We start from the raw sequence: 26,364 nt of genomic DNA on the forward strand, positions 1-26,364 counted from the left end.
GAGTGTGAGTGAACAATAGGACGCAGTGCATATATGTGCCCAGTTGTGAATTTTGCCACAAGGTATTTATTATATATATGTATAATAATAATAAATATTAGTACATTGATCATTACGTCCTAATATTTGTGTGAGGAGAGTGTGTCGTGTAAAATGATAGATTGTATTTTCACTTTGTGGCTTGACATTTGATAGTAAACATACAGGCCAACTGATCAACCGGCCTGACAATACGAATAATGGTCATATAGCAAACGATTCCAGACATTTTCCAGTTAATCACAGAAGACAATAACCGTTTGCAGAATAGACACCATTTAAAAAATACGTGTTCAGATTAGATTTGTGATACTACTCTCCAACTTTGAAATTTTTTTCCGAGACATCTGATTAAGCTAAGTTCACTACTGTCCGCAGAGGTGACGAACTGGATAGGATCGAATAATATAGAAAATTTATTACAGTGGAATATCGTTATTCCGTACAAAGGTGTCGATCCTCCTCCTCCAAATATTTTCATTTTCCTTAGTTTTAAACTAGGTAGCGATTGAAATTAAATGACACCTCAAGGTTGGCGTCCTTGCGGATCTGGAAACTACTAGTAAGATTTGGCAGATAAATTACTAGTAAAAAATGTATTTTACTTATTTTTTTAACTTTGGTAAATCCTAGTTAGAATTTTCTCTATTTTATCGATTTTATTCTAGTTTCCATACTTTACACGGAACTCTTCTGAGTTTCTGAGGGGTCGAATAATTTTTATTTAGAAATTCTAAATTAAGAAACCACACCATCATTCCGGTAGTGCCGGAGTCTCCAAGGTTTCGGCCGGACATAGCGAGAAGTGAGATTTCCATAAAGCCACTGTCTTTGTGGAAATCTCGCTCAGGACACGGACTAGCTCGTAGGCTTAGAGATATTTAACTAAGGCTACATATTTACTAGGCCATCATTTTCGGCATATGAAAGCATATATGGCTATATATTGTTGTATGTCTAAATTCGACCACTTATCTTTGTAGTTTTAGTGTCCTAGCTTATTCTATTGGTGCCGCTTTTGCTTTTTCTTTCTCCTCTCTACCTATCACTCTATTTTCTTCTTCAAGAATTTTGTTTTTTAATTTTTCAACCTTTTCCTCCAAGTTTTGAACTTGATATATATCAACCATATAACATATATCTTTTGAACTTGAATTATCAACGGGGATATCGCGAGACACGATTTGTGGAGGTATTCGTTGTTTTTTGAATATTAAGGAAACTTTTTTCATCATATTTTGACCCACTGCAATAGCAATGGTTCAGTACACGATAAAATGTTACCTTTTTTTCATTATTCGTTCGGAATTCCCCTTCGGAATATCAGTCATCTCTGCTTTTGTTTCTATTGGTAGCCATAAACATATATGTTGTGGTAGTTGTTTTGGACCCAAAAGTGGTGTTAACATTTTAGAACCATATATTTATACATATACTTTATTTACGTGCCTGCACTGCGAATTAAATGTCTCGCAGTTTAATTAAAATGCTTGGGAATATTAATCTTATTATTATGTGCGGTCAGTTAGTTAATTTTGCGATATATTCGGATTCTCTCATGGGGATGTTGCAACCTAAAAATTTAATTTGTCGGGGTTATTGAGTTGAAAGTTTAAATGATTATTGAATATATGTAAATTAAGATATAAATATGTGTGGAATTTAAATATGATATTGAATAAAATGTATAATGTTGAATTAAATAAATAAATATGTGTAAAGGGACTTGGTACCTACCCCGAACGGTCCTTGGTTGCTATAGTTCTGAGATATCCGGAAATGTAAAATGTGAATGTTAGTAGATACCGACGTATGTTATAGATATTCTCTTCAATCTTTGTAATATTATTAAGTAACATATGTAATGACTAATATCGTCTGTATTAAACTAACTGCATGTAGCACGGGATTTAGGCAGGTCATCGTAACCCTAATGTATTCTTAAATCAACCCTCAAGTTAGTAAACTGAAATCCTTCTGTAAAACTACATTTCGATCCCATCCCTCCCATACGAATCCTGAAACTTGACCAGTGTTTCCATCTCAGTCGTCATGTTCTCAATACAAACGAAAGTCCTTCTGAACTTGGAAAATTCTCGTCCCTACATATATATTATGTGAATCTGACGTTAAATGTGTGCACCTGGTAGTACAAGGTGATATTAACTGAAAGATCGTCAATGAAGGTGATAGTAAGTAAATGACAGAATAAATTCAAATACTGAGTAGTTTATTTAACATTTCGAAATAATAGACAAACAATTGAATTAAAATTTCTCGTCACCTGGGCTGAGTTAGGGCAACTCCCACTTGTGCAGTTGCCTGGATCCGGGTCGGGGCAGTATGAGGGAACACGTGTCTCTTCAGGATCACTTCAGAATTAATTCTCAAGTAATAACATTCAAATTTGAATCATCTTTTAATAACTATTCAAATTTCTTTATCATATTTCCATAATTATCCAGTAATCCTTTATCTTTAGTTCCTCCTCCCTTTCTCTTTCTATTCCTCTTTTCCTCCTTTCTCTTACCTTCTTCTCTTCTTTCTCACTCTTTCTTTTCCTCTTTCTAATAAAACTGAAGAGGGGTCGTGACTTGGAGTTGTCGCTACAGACACGGTCATTAAATTCTTTTGATGTTTTTCTTCGGAAGTCCGATATGAATTAGTTAATCCTAAAACATACATATGAAGCAAGAATTCCAAAATTCATTTATTTTTTTTTATTTCATATTTGGCTAAATAATCATAATTACAAGTTAATCAGTTCAAAATAAGTCGGCGAGTAACTTCTCCTTTGCCTATTTACGACGTTCCTTATTTTATCTTCAAAGGTAGCGTAAAGCAAGTGATAAGATACAATACTTACCTTGCAATTGAAATTCGGCAAGTAACCGCACAGTTTCCCCTGCTAACTGTGAGTAGTTCCACTTTCCGCCGCACTTAGATACTTTGTCCGAGTACTAGGAATTTCCAGAAACTTCCATTGAATTCTAATGGAACGTTCTAAAACCCAATTGAATTCTAATGGAAATTTCTAGAATGTTCGAGAAAGTTCTAGAACATTCTATAGTTTTCGAAAGCTCTAAAATGTTCTTGAATTTTCGGGTAAGTTCTAGAATGTTCGGGCAAGTTCCAGAAAGTTCTATAATGTTAGAAAAAGTACAGAAAGTTCTAGAACGTTTTAATAAAATGCCATGGAAGCCTCCAGAGCCTCCTAGAATTTTCCATTAGAATTTTATGGCTATTTCTAGAACTTTCTAGACGTTTTGCATCAATAGTGATATACTTGAGGTGCGCTAATAGGGGTGTCTGTCAGGGCGACATATCAATAGCATGCGACATATCAGATTACTTGTCTTGGACAGTAGATCACGGATTCATGGTTGGTTTTCCTATAGGTCTCCGTCTCCCTGTACTCATGTGGGAAAATCAAGCAAAAAAGGAAATATTAATTTGTTATAATTTTGTTGTTTCGTAACCAAACTGAATGATATACATGACAATTTAAAGACAATGTATTACGCTTTTAAAAGGTACACGACGTTGTTCTTAATTATTTGCCGTTTACTGGTTATTTTTTAAAAAATATAAAGAAAACATAATAAAATGTGCAAAATTTGAAATAAAATTATTTCTCACGTTATTTTTTGCATTGATAAGTAATAATTCTTGTCAATGTTTAAACCTTTATTATTTTTCTACGTCGTTTGGTGTTTGTTTCATGAAGATTGGTCAATTAGTTTGGGAGATATAGACTTTTAAAAAAACAGCGCTATGCATTCGCGAAGGCAGCCATCTTTGATAGCCGCCGTATTGGATTCGGATGAACGAAAAAAAATGGCAACCGTATCAGAATTTGAAATCATCACCGAAAGGACAAAAATCAAGTGTTAGTTCAATTTTAACAAGAAATGCACACGGATGTGTAATTTCAGACATAGCGCACCCCACTAACAGCAACACTGGAATGGAAACTATAGATTGGACACTAACGTCAATCGTTTGCGATTATATTTACATACCACACGCCAATAGCTTCTTACTGTTACAAAATTATCCTGCATTATAAACTCGACTGTGAAGTACAAAAACTATTTCTGGCTTCTCTTCTATAGCTGCTGCAGGGAGCAATTCTTTTAGCAAAATAATACTGCCTTCTTTTAGACGCACTAATCATAGAGGCCTCTGGACATAAAATTAGTACAAACCAGCAACAAACGTCAATTGCAGATTATTTTCTAGAAAAACGGATATCATTATTTTATTAATGTTTAATTGCTTTACATGTTATTAATGATATTACAATAGCTTTATCAATTTGACCCAAAAGATGCACAGAAACATAAAGTTGGTTAGTTTCATGGACAGTTTAAGACATAAATGGGAGATCTTTTACGTTTTTATTCAGCAAGACAAATATTCCATTTTTATCATTCATAGGATACTATCTATTATATGTTAATCTTCATCTGTGGAAACAGAAGACTCATGTTTTAGGACACTTCTACCGCCATTATAAGTCTACCATATTGAATCAAAGTTACATTCTGTAAATGGCAATGGATTCATGTGTAATATTTAGCAACACGATAATTTCTGTGATACGATTGGTTGGTTTCTTGTTGTTTAGCCTTTCTTTTCACCGTCGAGTATGGATGAGACGTGGACCTAAAACTTTAAAGTTGAAACTGAGAAATTATAATGCGTTCAAATTTTAAGTCTCTCCGACCAGGACTTGAAGCCTCGACATCGTGCAACAAAGGGCGTGTGCTAGTCACTAGACAACTGAGCAGATCTCTAATAGTTCGATTCTCATTTTAAACAATAAGTCCCCTCTAAAAATATGGGGCCGCGGTGGCTCAGTGGTAAAGCGTTCACCTCTGGTTTATGGGGTCCGTGGTTCGATCCCGGTTTGGGCCAAGTTAATTGTGTGGTGGACAAACTCCGTGTGCGTGGGTTTCCTCGGGGTTCTCCCGCTTTCTACCACTTTCTTCATTCCTCCATTTTCATTCATTTCTCATCAACATCGTCACCTTTAGCCTAACCGGCATAACCGTGGGACGTAAAACTCAAAGATTTTCATTTTCTCTAAAAAAAAAGTATGTGTTGAAGAAGGATGTTAATCAATCTACTAACCATGTATTTAAATCTGTCCAAATCCGTAACTTAAGATATGGTAAATAGAGTCACTACAAGAACTTTAAACGTTCCAGTGACACCGGGAACGAAACAACACTTCTTATTGTTTCAATGGAGCAACATGTGTGTTATGTTGCCCACTTTTCTTAAGTACTAGAAAAATTTCAATATAAATTTATAAAATCAAATATAAATTATATATAACGCAAGGCAACATGATATTATGTAGCTAACATCGCCAAATTCCTCCTAACATTTTCATTAATTTTCTGGAAGTTGCGCACAAGACGAGAAGTATACGAACAACTTCACGCTTATGTTTACAAACACTACCACATGGTTTTGGAAGAGGATACTACACACCAGATGGACCCACTATCACTTGCAGACAACAACAACGGAGCAGCAGCGTCCGAGGACCCCCTATAAATTTGATAGACGACAGCAGACCGGCACCAGTTCTCTGGCGCCCTTCCTATTGTTTGTATCGGAACATTAGGAGTTACCTAATCCCATGCCTCTAGTCTGCTACGGAGCTCTGTTTGGGAATTCTAACCTCAGCCGCTTAGCCTGCTACGGGACTCTGTTGGCCACCTAACTAACCCACTGCTTGCTTCGGAGCTTTAGGTACCGAACGCCACTCTGCTTAGCCTGCTTCGGGGCTCTGTAGAGATCCTGTCTGCAACCTCTAGGTCAAAGACTTCCTATATCTAACCCTGCAACTTAGAGAAATTATCTGTATAGTATTTTTGTAAAATACTCGTACTGTTTATAGTGGAATTTTATAATAAAAGCGAGTAGTGGAAGTCGATTCCGGACGCTCTTTTTATTAACGCTCTACCTACAACCTATATGGGACAGACTTTTGCAATATATTTAAATTCGATGCGAGATGAGAAGCATTACAATCCTCATTTCGATTTCGAGACGGTACGAGAAATTTCTTAGTCTCGTGCACAACACTGTCCTGTTTTGGTCTCACATGATTTATACTCTATAAAACTATTCATTGATAAAGTGATTGTGCAAACATACCGAAGAGCATATATCAACGTTTAAGGATACGCAAGTCATTACACAATATGTAATATATTTAAATGTTTCCTATATCACACTTTTCGTGGACATCATGTGACACCGAAAGATTCTGATAACTTGTAGATGAAATTCAGAAATAATATCAGGGCATACATTTTGTACGTAAATTTGAGAGAAAACGAGGAAGTGACCTCCGGGACTAGACGTGAAAACCTTATTTCTCGTCTTGTCTCGTCTCTGGGCAACACTAACCTCCCCTCGAGAAGCTTTTCATCTATCGCCTTTAACCCAGTGGAGGGTCTAGGCCCCCCAGTTTTTGAGTGACAAAAATATTGTAAGCTATTATTTATATATTTTTGAAAGTGTAGAGTGAGCTCATGCTATACCTATCATTGTCTGGGGTCTGGCTGCCCCCGCAACTAGTCGACATATGAACATAAAAGCGCGGTATTGTACCTAGGTAATATGTGAAAAATATAGAGAGAAACACGATGGGGGAGGGAGGAGAAGAGATGACGTAGAAGACCAAGTGTTGGCAGTGTACCCACAGCCATGGATCCATAAGTAGCATATCAGCGAAACGATCCAGTACACTATCCATGGTCTTTTTTCCTTATCAGTACTGACGTCAGTTATCTGCTAGTTCTTCACCAGTCATTGTGACATCTCAGAGCTTTTATTCTGTCACTTCCTTCACCTGTCACTGTGACCTCTCAGAGCATTTTTTGTCAGTTTCTGCACGTGTCACTGTGCCATCTCAGAGTATTTAATTGCAAATGACTAGTATAGAGCACATAGTGTACTATTTCATTTAGAATGCTTAACTTTGTGGTTAGCCGTATGATAAATTTTCGCCTTTTTTATTGTTTTAGAACTGATGGTGAAGTTACATTCCATTTCTATGGAGCAGAGAACGATCGTCCCAATGTAAGTGAAGCACTCCGCCTGATGGTCCGAAGTGGACACTTGGGGAATCATAGTTTGCACACTACACGGATCTCATTTGACAGTGAACCTGCACTGTTTTTGGAGGTAAATATTAATATTTATTTGTACAAAACTTTGGCATGTTTAATTTAAATTTTCAATAATTTGCAACAATGTTTGTGGTCAGTAAAGAAGCCAGATCTTTCGGTTCTGACCCAAAAAATTCCCTTATATCCACGACAAAAAAGCTTAATAGCATTATGAATTATACAATATTGTAAATGTGGCACAGCATAGACAGGATAGCAGAGAGGTGTATACTACTCAAGGTGCTTACTTCGTGTACTGGGACACGCCCTTCTTTTTAACTAGAATTAATTAGTGGTGAATCATACAACAGTTGGCATATTCCAGTAAGCTGTCTGAAACCTAAAGGGTTGGAACCTAAAACTAAAGAAAGGTAAAGTCAAGAGAGGGAAATATTAAATGAGTATTTTTTAGGAAAATCTTATGATGTGTGGCTAAGTTCTCTGTCCAGTGATGATCAATCCTATGATTTATTTTACATTAAATGTTTATACACTTAAAGTGACAGTGGCTGTTTTTCTATGACGCAATTGGTTCGCCGAGTCATCACAATTTTTGGTAAATATAAGATTAGTTACGTGTGTTCTGTTTTTAAAATGTGAAATGTTATTCATTTCAAAACATATTGTACTTTTTATATCAATTATTCATTAAATACTCGCCACATTAGAACAACCTCTACCATGTTAAAATCATAACTACTAACACCCATTGTATCTACTTCGTAGCTTGACTTCCAATGCTCGCTTGATTTCTTCCTCGATACGAAAACAATTCATTACTGCTGCGTTTTAGGTATTGTGCGAAGAGGAAAGTAAGAAGCTAAAAAAGCGTTACTGAAGTAAAATTGTCAGTAGGACTCGGAGCTGTAGTTCATAGATGTTTGCAATTCGTGCTATCATCGCAAAGGTTTTGAAACTTCTGTTGTTTTATTCAACAATCCAGTGTTGCCAACTTTTGAATCTTGTATTTAAATTTAGTCATTATCATTGAAATTGCTATTTGGGAATTAGCTATAAATATTGTCATTCTGGGAGTTCTGTATTCTTCCAATTATTACAAGCATACTCATACTACTCCTTCAAAACATATTTTTGTTATATTTTATCCATTTCTCACAGGTATATTGTTCAACGTTATTCAAAGAATTCTCAATAACCTAGTTTAATTATTTATGTACTAGCAAATGACAGTAGTGAAGTAATTTAATATTGATAGAGGGAACGTGTGTATTATTTAAGAGTTGAATTACAGGCTACCTTATTAAACGTATATTAGTTTGTATTGCATGTAAGCATTGATTATATCTGTATTTAAACGACAAAACAATTACAATACTTCACCAATTCTGAACATATTGTTCATGACACATTAGCTACTTCTGAGAGAATTTCTTGGTGGGCCGCAAAATTCTTCTATCAGACTGAATTGTCAAGTATAGCTTAACTTTGTGTGTATGTTTAAAGAAATGAATATTCCGAAGTTTCACATGAAGTGTTAAGTAATTAATCACACTCTTCACTACATGATTGGGCGAAATTAAATTATATTTTTGGAGTTAAGTAAAAGCAAAGTACAGGAACTAGCTTGATGTATTTTTACAATTAGAACTCGTTAAGTTAATTACCTTAGAACACATACCCAACAGCTTAACAGACTCACATTTGTTCTATGAGAGTAAAAATGTCTATTTAGTTTCTAAGGAAACATTGAAATGTCCAATTTACTTCTGAATCTCTCTTGACTGTGGTGTTGACTAATGCCAGACATAAACGTTGTAGTGTTCGGCCCATTCAATCGATTTCGTGAATATTTTCTCGGTCGTGAGGTATTAGCTGGATTAAGTAAACTGCAGTAGATCATTACATGTAGGAAGCACCTCACCGTTACCATAGAAGGTTTCAGAAGTGGAAACACAACCAACTATTGGCAGAACGTGCCGGTTGTGTACAAGATTAATTTATCCTTGTATATCTGAGTGTGGCAGAGAAATGAATAGGTTTTGCTCTGCAGGAGAAACGTAAACCAAAATTCATAACTTTAATTTCTCGGCTCAAGCTTGCATGACAGGATTTTCAGAACCAAAGACATACTGTGTGTCACTTGTACTGTCTTCCTTTACAGCACATAGTTCTGCTGTGAGGTGTCCGTGGTTCGATCCCAGGTAATATGAGTTTATACTCTACAACATCGTGTACGTAGGTTTTCTCGAGGTTCTCCCGTTTCCTTTCACATTTTCATTCCCCCTTTCATGATCATTAATTTAATCACCGTCTCCTTCAGTATAAAGCGCCTAATTTGTGACGTAAAATTATCCATTTATATCCTTCTCTAGTCCACACTCATACTATTTCTAGTTATTCTTACGCCTCTGCGATCAAATTTAAATTTGTTGGGATAGATTTTATAAAAATCGTGTTTTTGACATCCTATCTTAAGATCTGAAAATAAACGAGAATACAAAAATATTTCCTATGATATATATAGCTAAAGCGTGAAGAATTTACCTGATACTTACCAAGATATACAGACAGTAGTTTCATACCCACAGCAACATGTCAAAATAGAAGTACCCGAAACACCTTATTAATTTTGCAGCAACCGAATACATAGAGATACGCAATTAGTTGTACAGTCCATCAGTAAATCGCATTCTTGGAAGCCCCAAGGAAACTTATCAGTGCATCTTCCGTCACACGAATCATGTTGGTTTTTGGACACCACCCGCCGTTGATATATAATAACACAGTTTTATCTAAGGAGACATGTTGAGTCCTCCCTGGTTGGGTTATAGCTATTGAAGAATGTTATATAATTTGTCACACTATTAATGTAAATAGATGTTTCTAATTCGTCCTGTCTTTACCCTCCTCGTGGATTAGGTGATTCGTCTGTCGAATGGTTCTTAGTATAGATTTAAGAACGGTAGAGCAGAGGTCTTGATTGAAAAAAGAAGTTTCATTTTGGAGTTAAGAAGTTTCATGCGCTAGAAGTTTCATTTTCGTCCGGTAGGTGCCAAATATTGCAGAACATTTCCTGACATCTCACGATGCTATCAGGAACCTCTACTACCTTTTGTTTCAATAGTAGCAAATAGGACATGAATACCTACCATTAAAGTCCTCGTTATCAGTAACGCCCACAGGATTGTTTTCCAAGAGGAAGGGTGTCAATAAATCGAATACACAAGCGAAGTTGCGAATATACACATCTTGATTTATATAATACTTCATGCAAGACAATTATTATTAATGCACATTGCATAATTATATATATATACTAGGGTGGTCCTTAATTACATGGCAAAATTTTTTTCCGAATTTCCTTGCTCCCAACCCCTAAATTAGTTCCATGTCGGACCCAATTTATCCATGAAAAAAAAATGGGTTCAATGGAAGAAGAATTAACCGACCCCCAAGCGACCTAAAGTTTGAATGCATGTCCAATATGTTAGTATATATAGGGAAAGTCTGGAATAAACCCTTCTTACTTTAAAGGGAAAGGGACCAAATCTTGAATATAGGGATTGGAGTAATCCACATCTGACCCTGAGAAATAGCCATTTTGAAGTCCGCAATTTTGTATTCGGACCCAAAATTTTAAATGGAATTGATGTTTTATGACATCGTTTTTGGGTAACCTTTCATTATAAAAACATATCTTCCTATATTTTCAACTTATCTCTGGTCATTTAATTCTTTTTAACTTTGAAATAATAGTTTATTAACTTTCAATATTGTTTTTTTTCTTTATAGGTTACTGAAATATTAATATACAATTACATGCATGTAACAAGGAAATAATTATATATGTTGTTATATAATTACATCCCGTCGAAATACACACCAGCCTATATTGAATATATTTATATGAAATGAAATTACATAAATAATATAATGAATGTTTAAAATGATAATAAAAGAAAGCTGAAGGCTGTGGATAACTAGCCAAATTCTACTGCATCATTAAGCCAATTTTTGTAGCATCTGGATACTTTTTCTGTGTTCACTGACTATCTGCAATATGTATTGTTTCTCTTTTTCGTCCTTTTTTAAAATGTTCCCATAGTCTTGTATCAGTTTCACACCTCTCTCTGCAACATGATTCACCACCACAATGTTTTTCAATATATTCAACCCCCGTTGAAAGTTCACATCTTCTTTCCAAGAATATGGGCATGTGCATTTCTTTCTTTTTTTTATGGTTTAATTCAAATAAGGGAAACTATTCAACAATCTTATAAATCCCCAACCCTTACAGAGATATAAACTCACAGAATATTAAGTTTTATTACTTCGGAGCTTTTATTTTCCATAGTTGATAATTATTACATGTTCAGAGATAAGTGGCAAATAAAGGCAAACGTCTGTTTGTCGTCAAAAGCTACCTCAAAATGATAGATCATACGCGGTCATTTCTATTTAAAATTTTGTGCCCGAATCCAAGATAGTGGACGTAAAGATATGCCTCATCTCGGTCAGTACTCAGTATCAGGTATGGATGTACTTCTGCAACCTCTATCCAAGATATGATTCCTTTCCCTCAGCCATTTTTAAGTTACAAGAGTTTATTATAAACTTTTGCCATATACTATACATTGTAAATGCATTCAGATGTTTAGGTCGCTTGGGGGTCGGTTAAATATTCTTCGATTGAGCCCATTTTTTTCACAGATTAATTTGATCCGACATGGAACCAATTTAGGGGTTGGGAGCAAAGAAATTCGGAAATCGAAAATTAAGGACCACCCTAATATATATATATATATTAAATAACATAGTTTTTGAGTAAGGAAATGTTATCCATATTGACATACGTTTCAAAGAAAAGAATTTCTTTCAAAACTCCACAAAAAGTAACTGAACTCTCTTGTTCCTCGCTGCGGGCGACCATGCCCGTTTCCCTTTGAGATGTTAAGGGATTGAGTCAGGGATAAAAGTGAGAGGGAACACGGGAGGAAGCCGTTACCCCACTTTCAAACAATATCTATGGCGTCTTCAGACTTCCTAAAAAAAAAAAATACAATGGGCAAAGATAGGCACAGAGGACGACGTGCCCCCTACCTTTTCAAATCCAATTTTATCCCTGGAGTGACTTCATTGACAAACTCTGCCGAGATAATCCATCGGACTATTTGCTGTAATAACCAGAATTCCAAAATTCGATTTCATTCAAAACTTATCGTGTAGAGTTATATGGGTAGGTACTAATATTAAAATCTCCAAGTTTCACTTGCGTAATAATAGTAATAATAATAATAATAATAATAAAATCGTTTCATAGTGTGAAACTACGGTCTGTTTCCAAACTATGCCTATTCAATGCTGAAACTCGAAGCAGTACATCTATAACTTGTGGTTGCAATACTTTGGATCAAACATAGAACCTATTCCTTGAACACTGAATTCATTACATATATATATATATATATATACATATATATATATATATATTCAATATCTCTTACCATTTTTACTGTAAATAGATTAATATTAAAACCAAAAGTGATAACTGGAGTCTACCGATTCTGGTTTCAGTAGAGAATGTAAATGACAGATAAAACATATTGTGATACTGCATCCATGTAGAAAGAAAGTCGCTATCTATTACCGTTTTTTTTTTACTATGGTGTTGATTGTTGAAAGTGGGATCTGTTAATTTTTATCATTTCACTTTTCAATATAGGGGTATCGGATCGAATTCAATCTGTTCTTGGGACGCTGAATCGTCTTGTTGCTAAATCTTACCGTTTTTGCATTTTGGCGACCACTGTTGAAATCGGAAATGATTATTTGTTTCTTACCCCCTTCCTCTATTTAAATAGTGGGTTTACTTAGCAGCTGGAATCTGTTATTGAGATAGTGAATTGATTGAAAAAAAAAAAAACACTTGTTGATTTCTCTTACCGTTATATCCTATGGTGATGAATGTTGAAACCGAAAATAGTTAATTTTAACTACTTCCGGGTTGAATAGACGGTTAACGGATTCAATGGAAAGCTATTCTTAAGACACTGACTGAATTTAAAAAAACAGTTTGTTGATCTCTATTACCTTCTTTGCTCTCACAATATATATAGCACACCGAACTTGATGTAATTGTAACCGAATACTACTTGACTTGTTAATCTTCATTCATTTAACCGAGAGGCTTAATTAACGGAGTGTGTACAAGCCATTAAGGAAAACAAAAATCTTTGAAGAGAATTGAAGCAATTCGAATCACTGACCCACGGATCAGTACAACAACTCATAACACACTCGACTATGAAGGCGGTGGTGCCCTTTGAATAAAATAGTGTCATGTTTCTCTCCTCTACTAAGAATGTAATAATGGGAATACTTCAATCATTTGAACACAGTCAGAGCCCTCCCAAACGGATCAATTTGGTTTAAGCTTGATCACTGACACAAATCCCGGGGAAAAAATGAGGGGGACCAGTGGCGTAGCAGCAGCCCCTGCAACCCCCGCAGTGCGGGGGGGGGCCGAGTTATAGGGGCCCCGAAGTCTTGCGATGAATAAAGATTTAAAGATGTAGAACTTCAACCTTACTTCTATCGGCTTTAGAACTGAGGGGGACATGTCTCCTCCCATCTTGGGACTGGGGGAACTGTCCTCCCCAATAATCCTATTTGAAGTGTGTTTTTATGAAGAAATGTGATGATTTGTGTCCGATTGCTGCAAAGGAAAGTGAGACGAAATTGATGTCTTCCTAGAGTAAACCTCAAATCTTCCCGTCTCTCAATGTTGAAGACAATTCTGCTTCCCTGATCCTCCACAGCATTGTTTTTCAACTTCGTAAATATTTTGAACATCACTTTAACCCGTTTCCGACGGAATTATGTTTTTCGTATTGTAATTTTGTTTGATACTTTATTATAGTATATGGAGGGTACAGTAGACTACAAAAATAAATTTTGCTACTATTGTTACTCAACAGTGCTGAGGGGAAAGGGGGATTCAGGAGTCCCGCCTGGCAGATAGGCTTAGACATTATAACGCACACAGGAGAAATAATGTATGAGCAAAGAAAATGGGACTTAAAAATCCCGACAGTCGGAAAAGAATTTTTAAAAAATTATTGGAACTGTGTTACCCGTCCCCCCTCCCCACAATGTTGAAGACACATTAGTGCCGATGAACTTGATACATACGTTCCTTCTACGTTACTTCAGGGCTCTCTACACATTTGGTTCAATAGCCACAGTATTTAAGGAACTTAAGTAATCGTGTGAATTGGTAAAAATATTCATGGCAACTTTCTCTCTAACTAGTAGTTCAGAAATAGGTTAAAAGACCAAAGCATGGCTTAACCGAGTACTGCTCGGTGACTAGTAATCCAGAGGAATTTTTCAGAAAAGATTAGTGTTAACACAGGCGGAACTAGAAGGTAAAAACTGGGAGGGGGCAACCAGAACCCAGGCTCTGATAGGTATGAGTTTACTATAAACTTTCAAAAATATATAAATAATGACGTCAGTTCTTTTCGTCAATCAAAAAAACTGTGAAGCCTGGGCCCCCCGATCCCGGGCTCTGAGTTTTAACATAAATTCAGTTAGTAGCAACCGAGTTTTCATCTAACCCTCACTCAGCAAGCGAACAATTTTCTCACTGTGTATTCGTCAGTAACACAGTGTTATAAAAGAAGACTCCCATTCATCCAAAATATGATTTAAAGAATGAAATGAAGACAGGAAGGAAAATTAACACGGAAAAGATGTAATTGGGAAAAGAAAAAAATTACGAGTACTTGTCAAGTTTTAATCCGTGTTCATTTTTGTTTTGTTGTGAGATACGGGATAATTTCATATTGCAGACAATGTGGGAAATAAGTTCTGTTTTAATTTTTGTTTCTGCAAGGTAAACCAGACACACTCTGCTTTCACTGTTCCTGCGGATGGTTCCAAGACGTATGACATGAGAATACACCAGCTGCCAGTGAGATGTTTCTAGTGTACTGGTGTATTTATATATTTTCTCTTTATCAAAAATGTAACAAAAGTATCTCACAAGATCAAATTAAGCTCGCGCAAATATTTGCAGTGCTATACAGCACATACCAGATGTTTTTTGTAGCATTGTAAAAAGATGCATCATATCGATTGCAGCGCTATCTCTAAAATTATTTTGAACTTACAGACTATAATTCCTTTCTAATGGTTACTGTGACCAATAGTGGATGTTATTTCTACACTTCCAAACTGTGCTGTGCGCAGGGGTGCCCACAGAGGGGAACTATGACGCAAACTGGGTCATTGAAATATTTGGGAGGGGGTAAAAATCTTTATAAATATGTTTGAGGGGGTGTAAAAATTAAACCAAAAGAAGATTTTTTCATGGAAGAACACCTACGGATAGACAATGGGGGGGTGCGTCATGGACATAGGGGGTGGCACCACTGCGTGCGTAACTATTGAAGTTTCATAGAACTGCTATTACAGTCCGTCCGCCACCCTGTCAAAAATTATTAGAACAAAACAATAAAAGATATCGAGTTTTTAAAATCATAACGAGTCCAGAATAGGTAGGTCCCAAGAATAGGTTCCTTCTCAAATGTTAATCCTCTTTCAAATGGGGAATGGTAGGAATTAACCATTTGAGCTATCAATGTTGATTGGCATAGAACATAACGGTAATAGATAGCGACAGTTGCGTAACTACAATGGAGCGAGTGGAACAGTTGCTCCAGAGCCTACAGTAAAAGGGCGAAAAAAAAACACGGAGAACTATTCCTTATGCAAAGAACGTTTGAAAATATTTCAAAAGGTATGCTATGACTATTAGCAGTTAATTGGTAACAGCCAATACCGCGACCGGATCCAGGAATTTTTGAGGGGGGAGCAGGTCTGAAAAATACGCTTAAAACATTTTTGATGATACTTGGTTCGCTAACTAACAATGTGCACTGCAGTGCTTCATAATACGTATATATTATCTCCGCCCTTCTGAAGGCGGCATTGAGGAAAGCCGTGTTCTTGAACATGAGAGAATTAGCCCAGTCAATGAAGGTCAAAAAACATCAAAGTTCGGAAAAAATTTGGGTAAAGCTGATTTTCTCCCAAGTGATAGACCACTATGAGAGGAACATTTTCCCAAAAGTCCCCGCCCCTCCCCCTGGAGCTTTCCCCGCCACGCCCCCTCAAAGTTAAAAAATGGGCGTTTTAGAAAAAAGGCCATATCTTCAAAACTAATGGACATATTGACATGCTTCTTTTTTCCTCGTAATCTGTGAAATGTGCTCTACAATTTTGTATTCCTTAAAATTTTTCATAAACCTAATGGTTTCTTGGCAATTTTAACCTAAAGAGTAAAAAATGAAAAAAACGCCCGCGTCATTTTGTTTTCCCTCTTATATTTCCTTAGTGAGTTGTGATATGGAAAAATGTTTCAAATAGATCTTAAAGAGTATAAAATTATCTTTCCAACGGTGTACATATTGTTGGGGTTACTCTTAAAATTAGCCATGTAGCGAGGTAAGTTTGAAGACGAGCGGGCTAAAATTTTCGCCTCAAATATCAGTCACTATGTTTCATTTCGGAAAAAAAAAAAAAAAAGACAAAGCTTTTTGTTTCTCAAATAATAAACCACTGCATTGTTAGAAAAGCATTTTCGTGATATCCCTTCTCTCCTCTGGATCTCCCGCCTTACCCCCTTCCCATTCTGAAGTTAAAAATGAGCGTCATCCATCAAAATAAGTTTTGTAGTTGTGTCATATGATTTTGGTATTAATAAGAAAATATTAAATAAAATGTAGTTTTAATGTGGTTAAATGACTAAATGAGCATTACTTTATTAAAATTAATGTTTCTATTGACTTTTGCAGTATGTTTAGACTATGTAGGCTGTATGTGTAGCGACATTATTGTTCACGTTGTTGGCAACACTGCCCCCTTCCACTCAATCTTTATCAGACTTCGTGAAGAACAAACGAGTCAGTTGAGTCATAACAACTGGTGAGCTAGGTTGTTGTGTTCAGCGTCTCTGTGAAATACTAGTGTGTGATAACAATTGCCAGTTCTAGTTTCTCATGTATTATTTGTGATGATGAATTGGAAGGAGATACCGTAATAGTTGAAAAGGGGCTGAAAACGATTATTGAAAGTAGCTTAACGCTCAACGATGTGCTTCATGAAAGTTGGAAGGAAACAAAATATTATAGTTCATAAAAGATGAGGCAAAATTATACTCGACCTTCGGGTATTAACGCTGCTATTAGAAAATCAGATAAATGCGAAAATAATCCATCTTCAATGGCATCTTCGGTTTTGAGGAGTTCGGATTTAAAATTTGACTTTAGAAAAGATTGTTTTCTTAGTGCAAAACCAGCAGAAATTGACATAAAGGCACCTTCAAACCGAAGGAAACCTATTCACATTGTAACGACAATTGAAATAAGAGAAAACATGCTGAAAAAGTGTGAAGAAAGAAACGATACCTGGTGACAGAAAGTAAAGGCCAGGCTTCTCAGTGTTAGCGACCTTATAGCTCCTGAAGCAAGGTATCACAAATACTGTTACAGAGATTTTTGTAGGACTACCAAACATGATCACGGGTCGTTTGGTAGGCCAAAATCAGAGTTGAACGAAGCATTTTCTAGATTATGTGAACATATAGAGAATAGTGACGAATGCCAGTACACAATAAAGGAAGTACAGAACCTTTTAACGGAATTTTCCGGTCTCCAGGAAACGTACACAGATAAACACTTGAAGAACCTTCTTAAGGAACATTTTAAGAATCGTTTATTCATGTCAAATATAAAAGGACAACAAAATGTTCTGTGTTTATCTGATAAAGCTAACAAACTGATTGATCAGTGGTACCGAGATAGAGACACAGATCCTGCTACAGAGCGTATGAGAATAGTGTTAGTAGCTGCAGACGTTATTAGCGAGGATATACAGAAAATGATGTACGATTTTCAGAAATATCCAAGTGTTGATGAGATCAGAAGTGGAGGGGAAAATCTTGTTCCAGAGACTCTTAAATGTTTTACTAATAGAGTAACAGAAAAGAAAGGAGCTTCAGATACGAAGAAAAATGAACGAAAATGTGCGGTAATAAATCACGCAATAATTTCTGCTGTGAGACGAAGATCGTTTTTTATCTCCCATTCAAACAGGTTTGGGATTAACACTGCATAGGTTATATGGATCAAAACATCTTATTGATCTTCTAGCATCAATGGGTGTTTGCGTCTCATACAATGAAGTATCTGTATACATGAAGTCTCTCATAAATGCTGGATCGCCTAAGGTAAATGATGAAGGACTCATCCAATACGAATTTGTCAATGCAGATGTTAACGTACGAACACTAGACGGATTAAACACATTCCACGCGATGGGAGGGATAAAATGCATAACACCAAGTAAATGCTCTGAATATGTGCTCATAGCTCTGAAGATGTTGCCGCTGTATGGTAACGAAAGCTCAGCACAGAAACACTCACTGGCAGCAATCCCGAGAACATTGGATTAACCAAGTAAATGTGTTAAAACAGAAGTGGAGGTGAAGCGAACTCCGTTGGGAACATTTAATCCTGAAACTATGCGTATTGTTTCGTATGCCAAAAAAAAAGTCACCGTAGTGGGCTCTCCAATATTTTTGTGGAAGATTTTAATGACTTGAAAGTTACCAGAGGAATTGAATGTCGAACGGTACACTCCATATTTCCAATGAATGTTTTGTGGATTGGAGGCGCAGATATGCAGCCTGGGTGGAATGGATTCATGACCTCCGTAATGAGTAGAAGAGAAGATTGTGAGGATACATTTATATTAGGAATTCCCTTTATAAACACGGATCCTAGCAATCCATCAACAATTTTCTCTGCTCTCAGTTATGCTGCAGAACAATGTCAGAAGCAACGCCGTGCCTGTATTGTTACGTTCGATCAACCATTGTTTTTAAAGGCGGTTGAAATTGTAGCGTCAGCAAATCCCAACAGTGTAGGGTCAAAAATTATTCTGAGGCTAGGAGGATTCCATCTATTAATGTCTTTTATGGGTGCTATTGGAAAGATAATGGAGGGGAGTGGTTTGGAAGACCTATGGGCTACAGTTTACGGTAAACTGACTGTGAACCACATGTTGAATGGTCACGCATACCAGGCACGTAGCCAGGATTCCGTGAAGGGGGGGGGGGGTCCGTGACATGAAATACTGTGGTCATCACAAAAGGGGCTCGATCACTCTAAACTATTTTACTGGAACATATATTGGTTCGTTTAGCCAGGATTTCGTAACAGGGGGGGGGGGGAAGATTGACATGAAATTCTGAAGGCCCAGGAAATCGATCAATCTAAACTACTTTACTATCTATTAAATACATATATTGGTTTGTTAGGACAATAAAATGAGGATATGTTTGCAAGTATTTTAATAACAAACTATGAAGAAATTTCGAGCAAAATAATAAAAAAAAGTATTGAAAAAGATTTTGCAATATTTACGTCCTTCTCCTGTTTATTCAAATATAACAATTTTCCTTTCGTTATGGCCTCAATTATTATAAAAAGTACATACTGAATACTGTCTTGTAAACTATCTTCTAATATAAATAAAATAAATAGTTTGTTTGTGTGTTTGTTTGTCTGTATGCGGCCTGGGGACCAGACGAGTGGACCGAGAGTTACCAAATTTTGGTCAGGGCCCAGGCCCCAGATCAAGACGAAGCGTTTTTTTTTTAATTTCGAAACAGTGGGGTCTCATGGGGGCATTTACCGGAACCGGCTTGGGAACCAGACAAATTGACCGAGAGTTACCAAATTTTAGTCACGAATACCTTGGTCCAGGCTCCAGACCAGAGTTAAACGTTTTTGTCGAAATTCGAACCAGGGGATCTCAGGGGAGCCGTTTACCGGGACAAGTAAAAGTAGTAAAAAATGACCGATATTTATTTATTTATTTAACAATCACCAGATACAGTTCAGAGGCCATTTTACATTGAATATCCAACAACATTAACAATGGAAAGGATTTGGGACGGTATCGACCAGGGCCTGTTTAGTAGGTGCCATCCCGGCATTTGCCTGGTAGGACCGAGGGAAACCCTGGAAAACCTCATTCAGGATGGTAGGCAGCGGGATTCGTAGCCACGACCTCCCGAATGCGAAGCCAACGCTCTACCACTTAAGCTATTAGTGTCGAATTCATATTTTCAAGATCGCTGTAATCAATGGTGAAACTCCAGTCGCATTAACTTCCAAATTCACGCTATTCGGCTCCGGGCCGGGGATTACCGGAGGGGATGAGATACCAAGACATATAAAAGTAATCCAAAATGACCGATATTAGTGTCAAATCCATAGTTTTCGCGGTCGCTGAAATCAGTGGTGACACTTTCATTAGCGATGACTTGCAAGTATGCGGAGTCAGCAGGGGTTGGATACCGAGACATGTAAAAAATAGCTCAAAATGACCGATATTAGTATCAAATCCATAGTTTTCGCGATCGCTGAGATCAACGGTGATACTCCCACAGGCGTTGACTTCCAAATACAGCCCCTGTGCGAAGCATGTGTATATTGAACTAGTTTTAAAATATATGCGTTAATTTCTCTGTTGAATCAAATGTTAACAGAACTTTCTTTCAACATAATTTTTTGTTTTTATTATTCCGTCAACTACTGTCGGTTCCAAATGACAGGTTAAAGGAGCGACAGAAAATTGTCCTTGAAATAACATGTTCGATACTGCAAGGATGCGATGACGAAAAGTTATGATTAAAAATGTCCACGCTGTTACACAACGGCACTTATTCTTTCGAAAGCTTGAAATCTCCCTGACTAGTAGCAGGAATTCTGAGAATCCCATAACTTTTCTTGAAATTTCAAATTCCCTGACTCTTCCAGAATATCTCACTTACCTCGCCACCATATTGCAAGTAATATAAATCTCCTCATAAGAAAGAGTAAGCAAAAGCTTCTTGTAGTTTTCTTTTTTAATTTTTAACGCTGATCCTTCTATTTGTCATTTCATTTTGTTTTATCCTTCCTTAATTTTTTCATTTCTGGTCTCGAAGGGGGGGGTCCGGACCCCCCGGACCCCCCCCCCTTGGCTACGTGCCTGCGCATACGCAAGAGCTGTCCGAGCATATAGCCTTACTGCTTGTGCGATTGTTAAAGTGATGAAGAACAGTTTTCCTGAAATAAATGGCTCTCTTGCATATTTGGAAAAAATTTCTAAAGATCTTCTTGAAAAGGGTTTTAATGAACAAAATGTTCTAGAAGAACCAGCTGTTAAAGAAGCTTTGAGCAAATTTAACGATTTCTTGCAGGAAATTAGAACTTTAAGCAGAACAATTAAGCTGTGGGTTAATCTCCTTAGGTGCATTGACCTTATAATGCTGTTTATCTTTGCAGAAAGATCAGGAAACTGGGATTTACATCTGAATACAACAATTCAAATGCTCCCATATTTTCATGCTGCCGGACATCTCCCCTATGCTAAATTCGCCCACTTGTATGCACAAGAGATGTGCAAACTTGAATCAAAACTCACAAATCAAGAACTAGTTCTTTTTAAGGGGAAAGGATTCTTCACTATTAGGCGGAAAGGCAAGTACTGGTCAGGAACGTGGTCTGATATCTGCATAGAACAAGATTTGATGCGACCCATGAAATCTGTTGGAGGACTGACACATGGCCGTGGCATTACTGACAATACTCTTTCAAAATGGGTACTTGGAACACCATTCTTTCTGGAAGTCCATGAGGCTGTAGAAGATTTTTTCGGAACGGCAATGCAGTTTAGCGAACAGCACGTTGAACTACGAGAATCCAGAAAGAAGAAAGACTTGTCAGACTTACAGAAGTTTACAGCTTGGTTACAAGAACACAATCCTTTTACAAAGTTGTCTGGTGAACTGGTCTCTTTGAAAACTGGGTTTGATTGTGATGATTCAATAAACTGTGATCAAGCATACGATGTCGGTTTGTCTACCATAAACAAAATTAAAGGTAAACATTTCCAAGAACTCAAACTGCACAGAAAAGATATGGTGAAGACACAGGCAGCACAGAAGTCAGCAAGCGTAAGATCAAAAGAGGTCAATATCAATTCTCAACAGCTTTTTAATCGGATATTGTGTGTTTGTGATAGCGCCAGCAAATTAAAGACATATTTCGAATATGAATTGGCAGTACGCCCACCAGCTCTGTTTGACGAAGTTTCTCTTTGAAAAGGTACAAAATCATCCTTGATGAAAGTTTTTGAAGAAGCAATCATCGAAGAACTAGATGTAAAGGATGCAACATATATTGTAGACGGAGGGTTTCTTTTTCATCATCTGCCATGGCCAAAAAATTGTACCTTTGGAGCTGTCTTAGAGAACTATTGTACACATGTTCTTAATAAATATGGTCAAAAATCTATCGCTGTTTTTGATGGTTACCCTAGTGAGCCTACCACAAAAACTGAAGAACAAAACAGAAGAGCGGCGAAAAAATCTTCACAAGACATAATTTTTTTGTCAAAATACATTCTGTGCCACGGAAAAAGACGAGTTGTTAGGTAATAGAAACAATAAGAAGAGATTATCGTTGGCTCTGGGGTCTGTACTCGTGAAACGGGGATTGACTGTAATTGCAGCAGAGGAAGACGCAGATGTTGACATTGTAATGACGGCCATTCAACAGTTGAAAACTGCTTCAAAAGTTATTGTTGTAGGATCTGATACTGACCTGGTAGTCTTACTTACTGCTTTGTCTCCTGAGAAAGAAAGTGCTTATGTTTACTTCTGTAAAGAGAAAGGTGGTGTGACTCCGAACACACGGTACTTCAGGATCGAAACATTGATAGTAAAGTTTGGAGATTGCCGGCAACTACTTTTGTTCTGCCATGCGTTTACAAGGTGTGACATGACATCGTGTTTTTATGGTATGGGCAAATTAAAAGTAATAGATATGCTCAAATCACCGGAATTTCAAAACTGGGCCAGAGTGTTTTTGGATATTTCAAAATCTAAAGGAGAAATATTATCTACAGGTGAAAAATTAGTTTTGGCTTTGTATGGTTTGGGAAAATACTCAAATTTGAATGAAGCCCGATACCACAGATTTTTGTCTTTGACAAAGAAAAGTTCACTAAGATCTAACTTTGACCTGGCCAAACTACCTCCAACTTCTGAAGCGTGTAATGAACATTCGCTCAGAGTATTTTTTGTAAGTATAGAAATGGTTAGGAAATAAACTTCCTGACACAGAATGGGGTTGGAGGATAGAATTAATTAAAGAAAACGGACGCTCCAAAAAGACATTGAAACCTATTCCCACATCCAAGCCATTTGCACCAGACGAGCTTCTGTACATAATATCATGTTCGTGTAAGCAAGGATGTGGCCAATACTGTAAATTACAACGAGATACTTTGTATAAATTGATAATTACTTGTATTTTTGGGCAGAAAGTGCTTCTACATAAGCACTATACCAGATATAATGTTAATTTAATAATAACAAAAGAAGAATGTTTTTAATATATGTAAAAAACATACATTATAGTATAGTTAGTTGCTATGTAGTTGTTGATAGATACCTAACAAACATGTACGATTGCAATTCAGTCTATGTGCATATTCGTTCAAAGAAAATCAACGAATAAAATTGTTTAATACGTATCATCGTTTTGTGATTTCAATATAAAAGGTGAGAATACTAGTAAATGTAATCACGGAAGATATTTTAATGTGTAAACAATTACTACCACTCGAAATCTACTTATATTATTAGCCGAACCAGGTTGATGACTACCTTTGGTGAGTCGTTGTAAAAATTTTGGTTTACCTCACCCGGGATTCTTGTAAATTCATATCCCGAAGTAAAGTAAGGGTGAATTTACTTCTGTAATAAGGTTAATGACTACAAACTTGACAAGACTTAGAAGTGGTAGAATAATCACAAGAAAAATGAACGGTGAGGCAATGGAGAAAGGAACCAGTGATAGTGATAACGGTGAACGAAGTGTAGCACCAGGAATGACATTAGAAGACCGAATTTTATTAGTCTTACAGCGGCAAGAACAAAGCCGAAAAGACGATATGGAAGCCATGAAGCAGGAATTAAAACAGACGATGGAGCAGAAGTCCGAGGAATCCAACAGACAATATGAAGAATTAAAGCAGACGATGGAGCAGAAGTCCGAGGAATCCAACAAACAATATGAGGAATTAAGTAGACGAATGGAGCAGAAGTCAGAAGAGACGAAACAATTTATTATTCAGGCAATGAATGACATCACCTCGCAGTTTGATGAAAAGTTAAAAAGAATATCTGAGGATTGCCAGGATAATCAAAACCATCTAATCCAAGAAGTCAGTGGTGTAAAAAGGGATTTGGAAGTAATAGAATCTTCTGTACAGCAACAAAAGATTCAGGTCACGGATAACTCCAACCAGATACGTGTGAATACACAGTTGATAGCTACCTTACAAGAGAAAATCAGGACACTACAGATCAAGGACAACACATACCACAACAACATGGATAATGATCGTGTAGAATTCCCTTGTTCACAAGAGATGACTTCGCCTTCACCCGTAACTGATGAGGACATTATTTTGGAAGAAATTCATCCGAGGAGTACAGACGGGCGGAAAAGAGATGGTGCAACTACACATCACGTCATAGGTAGGAATTGTCACTCAACAAGAACACGGAATGATAAAAGGAAGGTAAAGTTAAGCGTAAAGATGAGTGAAATACGTGCTATGAGTAAGTTCAGTGGTAAATGTAATGAGAATGCTACTTCTTTCCTAGAAAAATTTCAGGACGAGTGCAATATAATGTGTATAGATAGATCACAATATATGAAACTAATCCCTCATTTATTACTCCCACCATGTTCTTTATGGTTTAAAGCAGTACGAGATCACGTTAGTACGTATGAGGAATTCAAAGCAGCGCTAATCGCAAATTACGAAAATGACTTTTTGCTTGCAAATAGAGATGCCACGATTAGAAACCAACATTTCAATCCTCGTTTGCACAAATCTATTGTCGAGTTTGTTGTAAATACATACAACGAATTAAAAGTCGTAAATCCATTGCAATCGGAATCTAGAATCATAGCATCAATTCGAAATTTGTTACCATTTAAGTTACAACAGATCCTGTTTTCTACCCAGTGTATGAGTTTTAATCATTTATTAATGATTGTACAATGTTATGAAACTCAATACCACGCTCAGAATCATCAAGCAGGAGTAGGCAAAATTAAAAACAATTCAGATCACTTTGTACCTGTTCGTAATCTAAATATCCGTAATGCGAACGATACGGAACACAACCTAAATCGAGTGAATTTAAGCAATCCGAACGAACAAAATAGGCAAAGATATGATAGGAATCCACCTAACCTAACCAATCGTGACAATAATTATGTCAGATCACTTAATCGAAGTAGACACAAAAACAGTCGAAATACATGGCGAAATTCTAGAAATGTTATAAATCCTATGTATAGACATAATCGTAGTTCAGGAGATGTCACTTTGTATCAAAATCAAAGTCATGACACGATTCATGTACAGAATAACAATGTGAGACCTAATCACGATTGTGCAGTACAATGTACTTTATTAGAATCATACACGAGTATGAATTTAAACTAATTGCAGCTGATGTGGTAGGGGTTAAACCCATATCAGCTATAGATTCTCATGAACATTTATCTTCAAATTTATGCGATAACGTCAAACTCATGTCAGCTATTGATTCTTATGAACATTTATCTTCCAACTTACATGTTCATGTTAATGATGAAAACGACCTTTTACATGACGTATCTGTAAATAATTATTCGGAAATAGCAGTTAATAGATGTCAGTACCAATTTATGCCTGTAGTAAATCGTTATTGGTCCAAAGATTATACTGTCAATGATGGTTTTGATGTTGAAGAAAATTTTGTATTTTTAAAATCATACAGTACAGCTAAAATACCTGTCAAAATCAATGGGTTAAACACAGAAGCTTTACTTGACACAGGAGCAAACGCCTCTTTATTATCATATTCGCTATGGAAAGCAATTACTAGCAATTATTCGAATCCTAAGTTACAAAAGGCTGAGAATCTTATTATAGTTGATTTTACCGGTAAACATAAAAAGAGAGTAGCTGGAATTACTCGTGTGAC

General features: G+C 36.6%; 1 protein-coding gene across 1 annotated transcript in view; it reads left to right on the forward strand.

The window, feature by feature from the left end:
- LOC145676060 (uncharacterized) overlaps positions 1–26,364 on the forward strand; it is a 1,660,834-nt gene that overhangs the window by 1,507,809 nt on the left and 126,661 nt on the right. The window contains exon 10 of the mRNA XM_081746923.1: positions 7,089–7,248. Coding sequence (XP_081603049.1) covers positions 7,089–7,248 — 160 coding nt within the window. The remainder of the gene's footprint in view (positions 1–7,088; positions 7,249–26,364) is intronic.

This window comes from Thermobia domestica, chromosome 18 (assembly GCF_964235325.1).
Source record: "Thermobia domestica chromosome 18, izTheDome1.hap1.1, whole genome shotgun sequence".
Lineage (NCBI taxonomy): Eukaryota > Metazoa > Arthropoda > Insecta > Zygentoma > Lepismatidae > Thermobia > Thermobia domestica.